This window comes from Grammomys surdaster, unplaced genomic scaffold, assembly GCF_004785775.1.
Source record: "Grammomys surdaster isolate TR1022 unplaced genomic scaffold, NIH_TR_1.0 125889, whole genome shotgun sequence".
NCBI classification, from domain to species: Eukaryota; Metazoa; Chordata; class Mammalia; order Rodentia; family Muridae; genus Grammomys; species Grammomys surdaster.
The window spans coordinates 907,335-920,851 of NW_021620714.1; the positions used below are offsets into that span (position 1 = coordinate 907,335).

Here is a 13,517-nt window from a genome sequence, read left to right on the forward strand (position 1 = left end):
AAAAATGAATATACTACCAAAACTAATTTATAAAATTAATGCAGTGTCTACCAAATTTCTTATGTCATGTTTCTCAGCTTTAGAAAAAGCAATACAAAATTCATATGGAACAACGACAACAATAAAAACAAAAACAGCAAAAACCCACAGGTAGCCAAAGAAATCCTAAAGAGCAAAAACACTGATGAAGTAGCAGAGTACCAGGTGTCAAGTTACACTATACAACTACAGTGCTAGAGACAGCCTGATACAAGACTACCATACGACACCTCTATTTCACCCTCAGCAGATACCCAGATAAATCCACACTACCACAGAGATATTCACAGCCCAAAGTTTAATGCTGCTTTATTCGTTATAGAAAAAAATTAGCATAAACCCACCTATCCATTAATATATATGAATGGATAATGAAAAGTTAGTATATATTAAAAAAAGAATACTATTCAGGTCTCAAAATTAAAATTATAAATCTTGCAGGATAATAGATATGCTTAGAATATATAATATTAAGCAAGATCATATAAACTCAGAAAGAAAAAAAACCCACGTGTTCTATTTTCATATGTGTAATCTAGCAAATAATTTATGTATATATGTAAGCAAGTGTACATGTGGGTATATTATAACATGTAGAAAACAGAACAAGAAAGGCTAAATATTGAGGGATGAAGAAGGACTGAATTAAAGCACCAAAGTGTTATGGTTTTTCAAATTATTGACACAAACAATTCTAGGTTATCTACCCAGAAGCAATTAAAGCTTCTAAGAGAATGTTAAGTGAACAATAGGGGAAAAAAAAAACAATAAAAACAACTGCACACAGTTTCACAGAAGTATGCAATAAAACTGCAAAAGGTAAACATATCAGAAGTGTGTATGAGGAGTAGCGGCAGTTAGGAAAGTCGGTTAATGGTTAATACTAGGGGTAATGAAAGATCATCAAATTGCCGAGAGATGTCACAATATAATTTTTAAATACAAAGAAGTGATTTAGAAAGTAAACAAGTCAGGAATTAAAAAGAATACATGGCAAAGAGTATACTAGAAAAACTTCTGGGGGGGGGGGGTTGGACCATACAGAACAACTTAAAGAGAACACTGCACAAAATGCCTAAAAGTGGGGGTGGGGTGAGCACCCTAAGAACAAAAGCAGTGACTAGGAGTAAGGCTATTATGAAGTTTATACTCGCAAAATAAATAGGCCCAAAAAAAGAATGAAGCTAAAATCTAAGTTAGGAATTTGTCAAGTTCTTTGTAAGACACAAACAAACTGAATCTAAGAGGAAAGTAACACTTTGTTAAAAGGTCAGGAGGAGATCCTGAGCTGTTCTTATGGGTGTCTTATAGCTGTCTCTTCATGAATCTGCTCTCTGAGATTGTGATGTGAGTGGCACTCAATTCCGGGGAAGGAGACTCTCTACTGGTATATATAGCTGTCTGAAAATTTCATATCTGATTCCAATGATGCATGCTTCTTGAGTGTCAATGATACAGCTGCAAGGTCCCCTCAATAAACCCACTGTTTACTAAACCAGAAAGAATCCTTTCTTTGATCTATTTTTGTCTTATCTATGGCGGGTATATCTTTCTATGTATTGCCTGAGGTAAAAAAGATCATACATGGAAGAATAAATTGAGAGAAATAATGGTTTGGAATGAATAGGAAGGTAAATTAAGTAGACATGGTAAAAACAAACATGCAAACTAAAACCTCCTTATACCACTCTATCCAACACCTCCCCGTATCCCCTCAAGATCATCTTCATAATAATAGTAATAATAACAAACAACAATAATAAAAATTAAAGTCTCACTATGTTGCCTAGGCTGGTCTAAAAGTCACAATTCTCCTGCTTCTGACTCCCAAGTACTGGGATTAGAGGTATGCACAACCCCACCTAGCAATGTATATTTGAATACTTTGTGCTATGCCAGGATCTACTAGATTATAGAGGCACAGACATGATTAAGGTTAGTGTAGTTTAATAAGAACCTTATGGGTAGCCAGGCGGTGGTGGCACACACCTTTAATCCCAGCACTTGGGAGGCAGAGGCAGGTGGATTTCTGAGTTCGAGGCCAGCCTGGTCTACAGAATGAGTTCCAGGACAGCCAGAGCTACACAGAGAAACCCTGTCTTGAACCCCCCCACCCCACCCCCACCCCCCCAAAAAAAACCTTATGGGTTCATGTTTTGAATACTTGATCTCCAGCAGGTAGCAGTCTTTTACAAGGCTGTAGAAATAAAGATACTGAGAATATTAAACACTGTGTCAGAGTTGGGATGTTGAACAATACAAAATTCAATATAACAGAACTGTGCTTGTGAAGTTCAACAGACTCGATTTAGAGAAACTTTAGCACTTGTTCATACCTGTGTCTGAATATCATCCCCTGTGACAATGTTTCCCACAGCCCGCAAGGCAGGAGAAACCACTTTATAATCATTATGCCTGCAACCATTAAAAAAAAAAAGGACAATATTGTTAGAGACAATAGTTCTATCCAAAATCTTTTTCTTTAAGAATGAGACTCAAAATAAGGAAGATGTGATTCAATTTTAGAGCAGAAAGGAACTTTAAGACTATTTAGGGAATCTAGCATGGTAGCAGAATTGACCATTACCTTAAAAAGCAATCATTCTCCTTATTTTTAAAAAGTCTTTCCTAGTAATCTTTCCCAGGTACTTCAGCACTGAATTCCACACTTTTTATTCTTTGCTACAGGGACCCTCTCTCCCTTACTTGTCTCATGGAGCTTCTGATGTGACCAGGAAGCACAGGTAACATTTATACACTGTTCTTATTTCTGAAACTGCTATGTCAACAGTTCAGCTAACTTCAAAACCCAAGTGAGATTCACATCTCAAACACTTTACTGCTTCCACTAAACTACAAGGCTGCCTTAATGGTCAAGAAAGCTTTCCATAAAGCCTGCTGTATATATGTGAAGACAGATACTGAGGACAGATTTCAAGGTAAATAAAGCAATACCTTTGAGACTTTCCTCCAAGACCCTATTCTCTTGCTTCACATTTAAGTCCTAACTAATGACTACAATGACACCATGTTGTAAACTTAATAACTAAAGGACAAATGCTTCCCAGATATTTACTTCTTTGGACCCTAGTAGCACTATGCTGCCTTTAACTTGTGACGGATACTACACTGCTGGTCTACAATCAGTCTCCGGTCAGCTATATAACACACAAAATTGTTTTGTACATCAATTAATGTCATGCTGCTTGTAACTTTACTATTTCATCATCATATTGTGGCTATATTTCTTCTAAGTATTAGCTGAAGATTTGGTTAATATAGTCTCAAATTATTTATGTCAAGAGTAAATCTTCCATGCTATCATCAAAAGCATTACAAAAATATGATCCAAAGTCTGAAACCAATATGAGTTTTTAAGTAAGAAATGGCAATTTATCATAGCAATATGCATTTGATTTCTAGTACCTGGCCTTAGGCCTTCCAATGTGGGTGGTCTAACAGAGATAGAAACACAGACAAAACTTTCCAAAACATTCTGCTAAAGGACTAATAATGGTAGAGGAATAATACATTCTTCATTAGGTCTCAAAAATGAAACCAAAAACGACATCAATATAAACAAGAGGCAAATGGCCAATGCATAATAAATCAGTAAGATTTATAATCGACTAATACCAGAGTGATAGAGGTGTGGAAAAAATCATAGAGTATACTAGTTAGCATCAGCTGCTAACCTGGCACAGCCTGAGTAAGGCTCAACTGAGGGGCTGTCCAGATCAGAGTGGACTGTGGCTGTGAGAGACTGTCTTGGCTGATGACTACTATGAGAGGGAGGATCCTAGTCCACTGTGAGCAACACCAACCCTAGTGATAAACTGGCTGAGCATGAGTTGGGCAGCAAGACAGAACAAGCCAGTAAGCAGCAGTTATCCAGGTTGGAATTACTTAGTAACATCCCTGGTTTCCCTCAGTGACAGACTGACCTGGAAGTGAAAGTCAAATAAACCCTTTCCTCTCCTCATCTAAGTCCACTTCTAAGACTGAATCACAGCAACAGGAAGGAAAACAACCTAGGAGTGCATCAGACACTTTCCTAAAGATCATCTTACATCAGAAGCTCCACAAGTCTCCTGCATACTCCTGCATCGATGACTGCTTGGATTTTATCATTGGGTCCATCTGATAGGTATGAGAGGGCCCAGCAAGCATCAGCCAGTACATCAGTGTCACTGACAAACAGCAACCAAGAAAGGACATTCAGACAGGGAGAAACCTGGGGAAAAAAAAGAAAAAAGCTGATTACAACTTGTGGAGTGAGATAAGACTCAAGAAGCCTATCAAACAGACGCTGGGTGAGTCACGTGTCTGAAGGACATTTCTATCTCTGGCAATGTAGGTATTCAGTTTATTAAACTGAGGTAGTCAGAACACAAGAAAAATTGTTTCAGGAAGAAAATTTGTATGCATTTATCCTTAATACACACTTACAACAAGGAGGAAAAGGAACTTCCACAAATACTACAGCTGAGAACTTGTTGCAGAATTTTGTTATCTACAAAAACTGCTACAGCCCTAAAAAGTAATATAGAGCTTCATACTGGCACTGAGAAATTACCCTAAATTAAAACAACAACAAACTACCAAAACCATTTCCTCTACAAACCAATACATGTTCTAACATTCTAAATAATTTTACCAAAAATTACCTTAGCCAGGTGGTGATAGCTCATGCCATCCCAGCACTTAGGAAGCAGAGGGAAACAGACTTCTGTGAGTTCAAGGACAGCCTGGTCTAAAGACCAAGCTTTAGGACAGCCAAAACTACAAGAGAAACCCTATCTTGAAAAATAAAACAGAGCCGGGCGGTGGTGGTGCACGCCTTTAATCCCAGCACTTGGGAGGCAGAGGCAGGCGGATTTCTGAGTTCAAGGCCAGCCTGGTCTACAGAGTGAGTTCCAGGACAGCCAAGGCTACACAGAGTAACCCTGTCTCGAAAAAAACAAAAAAAAAAAAAAGAAAAGAAAAGAAAAAAGAAAACAAAAACAAAAAGCAAAGCAAACAAAACCCTTTACTGTAAACATTAATATTTAGAAGCATTTTTCCCTAAGAAGTTCCCAAAAGCACAGTGTTTACCTTAGCAAATTCTGGAGGTGGGCTCTTCCCTCTACAGAGATTAGATAAAGCCCATACTGCATTCCGGGTCATGGTCAAGCGGTTTTGCTTTGAAAATAACCTACAAGTATAATGGTTCCATGGTAAGTTTTAAGATACTAATTCTCTATAAATACTACTGACAAAGGATGTCTCTAACTTTCCTCCAGAACAATAAAGACTTCATTCCTTTCCTATATTATTCATTCTCTGTAGATACACGTCACTAATTCTAATGAACTATTTGAGAATTTCAGTAAGAGACATCACTCTAACAATGTAACAAGACAGGTGAAATCAAAATAACACTAGGATATCCAAAATGACATCCCCAGATGTAATACTTCTCATGTATTCACTACTTTTAAAAAAAGAAAAAGAAAAAAGACACTTACTGCAGAAGAGGAGGAAGGATATTGCAGTCTAAGACATAGTCCCTGCACATGGTACTATCTCCAGCAATGTTGCCAAGAGCCCAGACTGCCTGTAAAAGAATCAATCATTCATAAAGTTGCATACTTTCATTCCCTCATAATTCATTAAGAGATGCCAGCATACCACAGTAACATTTTACAAATTCATATAATAGTTCACCAATATTTTATATAAAGATTATTATTAACTCTAAGCCGCTCATCAGGGAGTCAAACCAGTTCCAGAATTAGTTAGAAAAATATGTGACTATGTTGAACAAGCAAAAGGAACAGTTTCCCAGTGCTGGAAATTGAACTCAGGACTTCACACAGGCTGAACAATTGCTCCTCCTACTAAGCTACACCACTAGTCTGGAGGCAGCTATTTTTAAAGAATCCTATCCTCACTCATAAGTAATATTTTGTAGTCCTTTGCACAGAACAAGGATTTAAATGGCTTACTTTGTAGATTAAAAACATACTTAAGGTTGCTTTTAATAGAAAACTCTAAGCACATAACTGAAATAAAAACAGATGTTTATTAAACTTGTGAAGGTTTAATAAACAATGGTCTCATGGTACATGCCATACCGACACTTTTATAAATTGGGGAAAAAAAAAAAAAGACAGCTGAAAGCTGCAAGAATCCCATGGTTGGAAAAAAATACTAGAGGACTTCTTTCTCCTGTCTAAATAAGCTATGAATCACTGTGACGGAGTCGTCTACATGAAGCTGGGTGTGGCTATGAGAGTGTGAGCTCTTTCGTCTGTGTGACTGCTGAGGTCTTACCTGCTCCTGGACATCTTCAAACTCTGAGCTAAGCAACTCGATGAAGATAGGCACAGCCCCTGCCTGAATCACATTCCGGGTCTGAAGAGAGTTTCCTGAAGCAATATTTGTCAGGACCCAAGCTGATTCAAACTACAAAGACAAAAGTAAGTTTTATTATTTTATTAAAATTTAGAAAGTTATTTACATAAAGCAATACAACATTTTGTACATAAAAAAGTCTGGAACCAGGCTGGGACTATTACTGGCATATTGTAAATACCATGTTCATTTAAAATAATTTCCAGAATACCTCAGTTTATAAAGAAATATTCAAAGGTATATAAATTTTCAGACCAAAGTATAGTTACCATGAAACCACAGAAAAATGTGTCTTATAAGTTGATAGGAATGTTCTCTAGCCGGGCGGTGGTGGCGCACGCCTTTAATCCCAGCACTTGGGAGGCAGAGGCAGGTGGATTTCTGAGTTTGAGAGTTCGAGGCTAGCCTGGTCTACAGAGTGAGTTCCAGGACAGCCAGGGCTACACAGAGAAACCCTGTCTCGAAAAACCAAAAGAAAAAAAAAAAAAAAAAAGCAATGTTCTCTAATGAAAAGAAACAAAATGACAAATAATTTACTTCAGTACAGTTAACATCATTTCATTAATTAAAGGGTTAAAAAGGAATAAATACATTAATATACATATTGTACACATAATCTCTGGACAGTCCCAAGAAACCATCAAAAAGCTTACATGGACAGGCCTAGATGATTGGGAAATGGCCTGGAGCTCTCTATGTAGACCACAATGGCCTTGAGAGGTCTGCCTACATCTGCCTCCCAAGTGCTAGGATTAAAGACAAGTACCACTATGCCCAGCTAAAGATAAGTTCCTTATAAGAAAAAGGGAAAGGGGGATGAAGAGGAAGATGAAGAGGTGGTAGCAAAGTTGAACAGAGTAAAACTCGATCTAGTATTACAGCATTGGTAAGCAGAAATAAAGTTATTGCCAACAACAATTACAGTATATTACCAATTTTAGAGATCCCTAATTTTCTCTTTAGCTTAACATTAAGAAATTCAAAACTGAATATGTCCCTATATTCAATCAAGACCCCTGAATCTTAGGTTAATTCCTTCTACCCTTCTCTATTCTTTAATGAATAGTGTATGTAGTAGAATAAAAGAGTCACATTTCTATTTAGAGGTATAATTGAATGAAAGATCAATTACATGTCATCAAAAATATACTTGTAGATACTTTCTATGGTTTATATCAGGTAAAAGGCAACTGTCATAGGGAAAATTAAGCTGTCAATCATTGGATGTAGCAGAACAAATCCATGTGACTATAGTAAATGTACAGCAGAAGAAACAAGAAGATGAAAGTGAGAGAAACCTGTGTGTTTTTTCTTGTCCCTTACAAGTTCTTTGGTTTGCTTATTTTTAAGAGTAATATAATCAGTAAAGGGTTACATCTATGTAAGATGATCTGATTTGGTTTATAGTTGGGAAATTGTCACCAGAAAAGGGCAGTCAAAGACACTCTGAAAGCAGTAATGTTTGGCCAGTACTATATGACTAACATACATGCAACTGTATCAATAAAGATAGGAGGAGGAGGATAAAAAAAATTAAAGTCAAAAGATCATGGGGAAAAAAAGCACTTCATATATTTATCTCTCGTTAAATTATTAGTTGAAGAAATATTCAAACTATTTTCAATCTCTCTGAAACATAAACAGAAATACTTCATTTGCTTTTAGTTCTACAACCTAGGGAAAGTTCAAACAGCATACACATTATTTATCCTATAGAGGAAGGATTGCCTAAAATGTAGTTTATGTAACTCACTATTTAAAACTGATAGGTTAGGGGCTGGAGAGATGGCTCAGTGGTTAAGAGCCCTGTCTGCTCTTTCAGAAGTCCTGAGGTTCAATCCCCAGCAACCACATGTAGCTCACAACCATCTATAAAAAGATCTGGTGCCCTCTTCTGCTATGCAGGCATACATGCACACAGAACATTGTATTTAATAAATAAGTCTTTAAAACTAATTGGTTAAAACACAAGGAAAATGATGTAAGAAAGCAGCAGAATGTCCTATCAGAAGGCAGGCTCAAATTTCAAAAAATAAGGCCTGGAGAGATAGCTCAGGAGTTCAGACCACTGACTACTCTTCCAGAGGTGCTAAGTTCAACTCCCAGCAACCACATGGTGGTTTACAACCATCTGTAATGAGATGCCCTCTTCTAATGTGTCTGAAGAGAGCAACCATGTACTCACATGCATAAATAAATAAATGTTTTTTAAAAAGTTCAAAAATAATTACCAGTTACTATAGAGTTCAAGTCAAAAGAAGCTGACAACTCTGATGAGAAGTGATCTGGGAAGAGTAGTCCTATCTGGAGACTACAAATCTAAGAGAAAACCATCGCAGTCAGATGTTGATGGAAATCACACTAATACCCTGATAACATAAAGAGCATGTTAAAGAGTTCTCGGTAGGAAAAAAAAATCAATTTGAACATTAACTGCTGCCAGGGTTGATACTGCTGGATGAGTTTAACATCAAAGGTCTCTGGGAAAAATAAGAAATCAAAAACCTACTCAGAAAAACAAAACAGAAAAACAGAACTGCAATGATGATTAGAAAAATGAAAAAGTGATCAAGAGCTGAACATGGATGATAAACAAGCTTTGGAAAGAGCTAATGTGCCATAGTTACGATTATATTTACTACATAATCATAATGGTAGCCATCTCTGAATGCAAAAATCATTCCAGAATGGAAATGTAAATGTCGTTTTAGTATTTATTACAATGAGGTACATGTGTGTAGGACAGATGAAATGAGAAAGACAGAACTCACTTGAGGAATGGAAGCCTGCTAATGTCAGCCACTAGCAAAAGTGTTTAATATGTAGGTAATTTTTTTTTTAAACTTGGATGTGAGTTACCTAGATGTCATTTCCTTTGTCTGTATTACAAGCTCCATTTCATTAAGATAGGAAGCTTTGTTTTTAATATTTCAGCCTTGGATGCTAGATTAGAAAGCAACCAGAAAAAGATCGTGAAACAGAAAATCTCAGATCTAATGGTGACTACAAATACATAAAAATATAATAGAAAGAAACAAGAACTACTTAAGTAATTGTATTAACTCAAGAGAACAACAACCTGAAAAGTGAAAGGGGGTATCTAAGAAATGTTATCACTAAAAGTAACAAAACATGGACACAATTATTACAACCTTAGCTTTCTCTATGTTGTAATAATGTATTTAATCTAATGTATTCTTAGCAGTCCAAACACTGCACCACAGAAAACTACAATTGCTCATCAATTATGATCCACTGATGTTTTGCACAGGAACTTGCTAAATAAGAACTGATTGCTAGAACTGCAATCTGTGTTCTTCAGGTTTGAGGTTTTTCTCTCTGTCCTCTTTCTGAGTCTCTACCTTCTGGTGCTCAGTTCCTTTAATAATAAGGAAAATGAGAATCCAAAGCTGAAGTACTTCTGACCTCCTATCAAGTTTCCCACTCCAGGTTGAGGTACGCCTGGCTCCCTTTCTCCATTTGGATCAGGACTCTGTTGCTGGCCACTTTGCCGGTTCCACTCTGGTTCCTAGCAAATGCCAGGCTCACCTGGAGAGCAAGTGAAAAGAAAGGCTCACATCAGAAAAATAAACCCAGGTTATCAAACTCTGCAGAGAAGAGCACCTGAGGTATCTGAGCAACCCTCCAGGAAAGATAAAAGATCAGTGAAGATGGGAGGGGAAGAGGGTGAAGCTTACTGCAGTTTATCATACTAAGTTTCCAGAGGGGACAAGAAAGTCAAGAAGGGGAAAAAAACTAAGCAAACTTCATTCACATTTGCAACTTTTGGAGGAGTGCCATCTAATGTTTAGAAGCAGGAAGCAATTTATTATATCTAGATATTTTCATATAAGATTTGGCAACACAGTGTCTCAGCACTGCAGAAGATAGTTTAAAGATGCTGGGCCTGAACTCAAACAAATGGGCCCACAGAACATCTCAGAGAGCAGACTAGTCTCATGCCAAAGGTTAGAGGGAGTCACTAAGCTTGACCATACTCTTAAACTAAGTAACTGCTTAATTCCAAAATCCTAGATTCTACCCAAATTCACCTCCAGTTTGAATGGCAAGAGAGTATTGGGTAGTGATGTCCAAACAGAGGAATTTTTAGCTCCCTTATTTGAGATACTACACTGGTTTGAGTAGACAAAATAAGTTCACTAAAACTCAGTTCTTTAGCTACAGGATGAAAAAAAATTAAACTTGGTCCTGGGATTTATTATTGAACCATCCAATTTCCTTTGTGCCATGTACATCATGTCTCTTTCTGAAAGAGAAATGGCAAAAATCTTATCCAAAGACACACTACTCACATCTCCAGAAAACAGGCAGGTATAAATACACTACCTTACATTTAGTGTTCTCCCCAAGCCACAAAGCTTTCCAGAACACAACTATTTATTTGAAGCCATAGCAGAGCAAGTATGTCTCCCTGACATACTTAAATTTCGCACTGCTTTAGAGCTGATGGGTGTTACCCAGTACTCACTAGAGAGAGAATAGTGTGCTGCGCTTCACATGCAGAAGGAGAGCTGGAGACGACAACCACAAACACTAGACTGGTTACTTCCCAGTCTTAGAGAGCTAAGGCAAACATTAATGAAGTGGTCACTTGAGAGGAATCATTTTTCAGTCTTTGATCCCAAATACTAGTCTGGACAAGGGTGGAATCTAGAAATTTAGATAAAAGCAAATCAGAGCTTTTAAAGATGTTCACCTAAACTCTAACCAATTATGAATCACAAAATGATACAGGACTTTATATGTGTCAGCCAGGAAAAGAAACTGTATATGAATATACTAGACTGCTTATAAAGTACAGGAGAATGTAGTAACAGGGAGATTTGTTTCTCAAGGTTTATCATTTTAAGTCTAGAAGATTCTGCCTTATTTTGTTAGTGTATTAGTAGGCTTCTATAATTATCTAACAAAAACTAAAAACTGCTGATCTGATGGTATGACTGGCACTGTTCAACTACACTCATCCCCAGAGACTCGGGAGCAACATCTTTATAATTAACAAAACAGCGCTCTTTCCTACCTCCCTCTTCCCACAAACCATTTCAAATGATAAACTGCAGTCAACTCCTCTTTTGGTCCCTATAGTTTTCTTGGCAGGTTGCTTAGGGGCTCAGGCTCTGTTCTCTGCAGTGTTGGTTGTCTGGATTTCCTTTTTTCTGAGAAAATCTCTCTTTCCTTGCTCTCAGTGTAAACATGATTTTTCAACTGTCTGGCAATTCTGGACTTAAGTGGAGACCAGAATTATAATCCAGGAAGCAGCAAGCAAAACAGAATCTTAATTCAAATAAACATAGGGATTGGCAAAGGTCAAACTGGAGAAGAAAAAAATGATGGGACAGAGAAGTACTCTACCTTTTCTGGATTTCTTCCTTCTCTTCTAGAAGAAATTCACCACTGTAATAAAGATGTAAAATAAAGAGAAAGATGGAGCAGAAAGAGAGAAAATATCAAGACAAAGCGTTAAGACTCGAGAGTCATCTGCAATGGCCTAGCCAATAGGGAGCCTAGGAAATAGAATGTCACTTCTAAAATGCCTCAGTCATGAGTAGACAAAGGAGGTGGGAATTAACCTTATTATTGGCAAGTATTTCTCCCATCTTGTGATCTACTTGTGATTTAACCAAATTTTATAGCTGCAGGGTATCTCTAAAAGGTCTGAGCCTTCCTTGGTGAGAACTTAGGGGTTATAGGTATTTGTCAATAATTCAGATATTAAAGGAATCCTACACATACCAAGGATGCATAGCTACTGAATAATCAAAATAGTCGCAAAAGTCTAAATTTACTCAGGAATAAAGTAGCATTTTTAGAATTCCAGATACTTTAAGACTGCGAACATGACAGCTGGCCCCTTATACTGGAAAAATTATTCAATCCTAAGGTGGTAAACTCTCTGTACATTATTAGAAAATCAAACTTAAAGCAAAAAGTTCTCATGGATCTTTTGGTGTAGAAGGGGGATAAGACCAGGTCTGATTACTGAGTTTCTGGGCCAACCCATGTTATGTATACCATCTTGAGAAGGCTAACAAGTAGTGTGTCTCTCGTCCCTGTCTCTCAAAACTTTACATAGCTTGCATAGGCTCTTGTTATGTAGACTCCTACTGCTAAAATTCAAATAAGATACAAATTCTGTGAGTACTAACTATGACCTACAGAGTAACAAACTTACACAAGCAGTTCATAAGGTAATTATCACCAATACCACTTTTAAACAAACAAGGCTTCATACAGATTAAAATAAGTAACTCATACACAAAAAGCTTTTTGGAACAAACAAAGTTCTACAACAAGAAATGAAAATATCCGCACCTGCAGTGTACAATTTTCTTTTCGTTTGAGGAACTCCACAAACCTGGCCACTACTCCTGGTGTGTTGATGACTTCATCAATAGGAGGATTAGGTTCTGTTTCCCCATAAAATAAAATAAGAAATCTCAATATAATAACTTTATTATAGATCAAAATTAGTCATAATACCCCTCTCTTCATTCTCTGACCAACTCTCATATTAAAATCTATCCCCCCAAAAAAGGTTAAAATTGAGTTTGGTCACTTTAAAAGTAGTGTGGCTTGAAAGATATCACAAAAATATAAGCTTTAATCCTAAGAATAAAGGAAGGGAATAATTCTTTGTTTAGTTTTTGAAGTAAAAGTGAAATCTCTCATATGTGCGTCCTCAGTACTGGACCTTGTATGCTAAGCAAATAATTCTTGTCACTGAGACATATCACCAGGTCCCAAGAACTCTTAAAATTAATGCCTTTACTATTGTTATTCTCAATCTTTCTAATGCTGTGACCCTTTAATACAGTTCTTCATGTTGTGATAAACTTTAACCATAAAATTATTTCATTGTTACTTCATAGCTGAAGTTTGCTACTGTTATGACTCGTAATGCAAATATCTGATATGCAGTTTATCTGATATGCAACCCCTGTGAAGGGGGGTCATTTTGACCTACAAGTTGAGAAACTTTTGTGTTTTAGGAAACTCTGAAAAGTAGGGGAAAGCCAAAGACAACTACTACTATCCAATAGCAACAACTATTATCAATATTC

General features: G+C 36.9%; 1 protein-coding gene across 1 annotated transcript in view; it reads right to left on the reverse strand.

The window, feature by feature from the left end:
• Positions 1-13,517, reverse strand: part of Kpna1 (karyopherin subunit alpha 1) — a 54,689-nt gene that overhangs the window by 12,239 nt on the left and 28,933 nt on the right. The window contains exons 5-10 of the mRNA XM_028752245.1: positions 12,769-12,863; positions 6,355-6,486; positions 5,547-5,635; positions 5,134-5,233; positions 4,110-4,273; positions 2,376-2,454 (exon numbers count right to left, since the gene is read on the reverse strand). Coding sequence (XP_028608078.1) covers positions 2,376-2,454; positions 4,110-4,273; positions 5,134-5,233; positions 5,547-5,635; positions 6,355-6,486; positions 12,769-12,863 — 659 coding nt within the window. The remainder of the gene's footprint in view (positions 1-2,375; positions 2,455-4,109; positions 4,274-5,133; positions 5,234-5,546; positions 5,636-6,354; positions 6,487-12,768; positions 12,864-13,517) is intronic.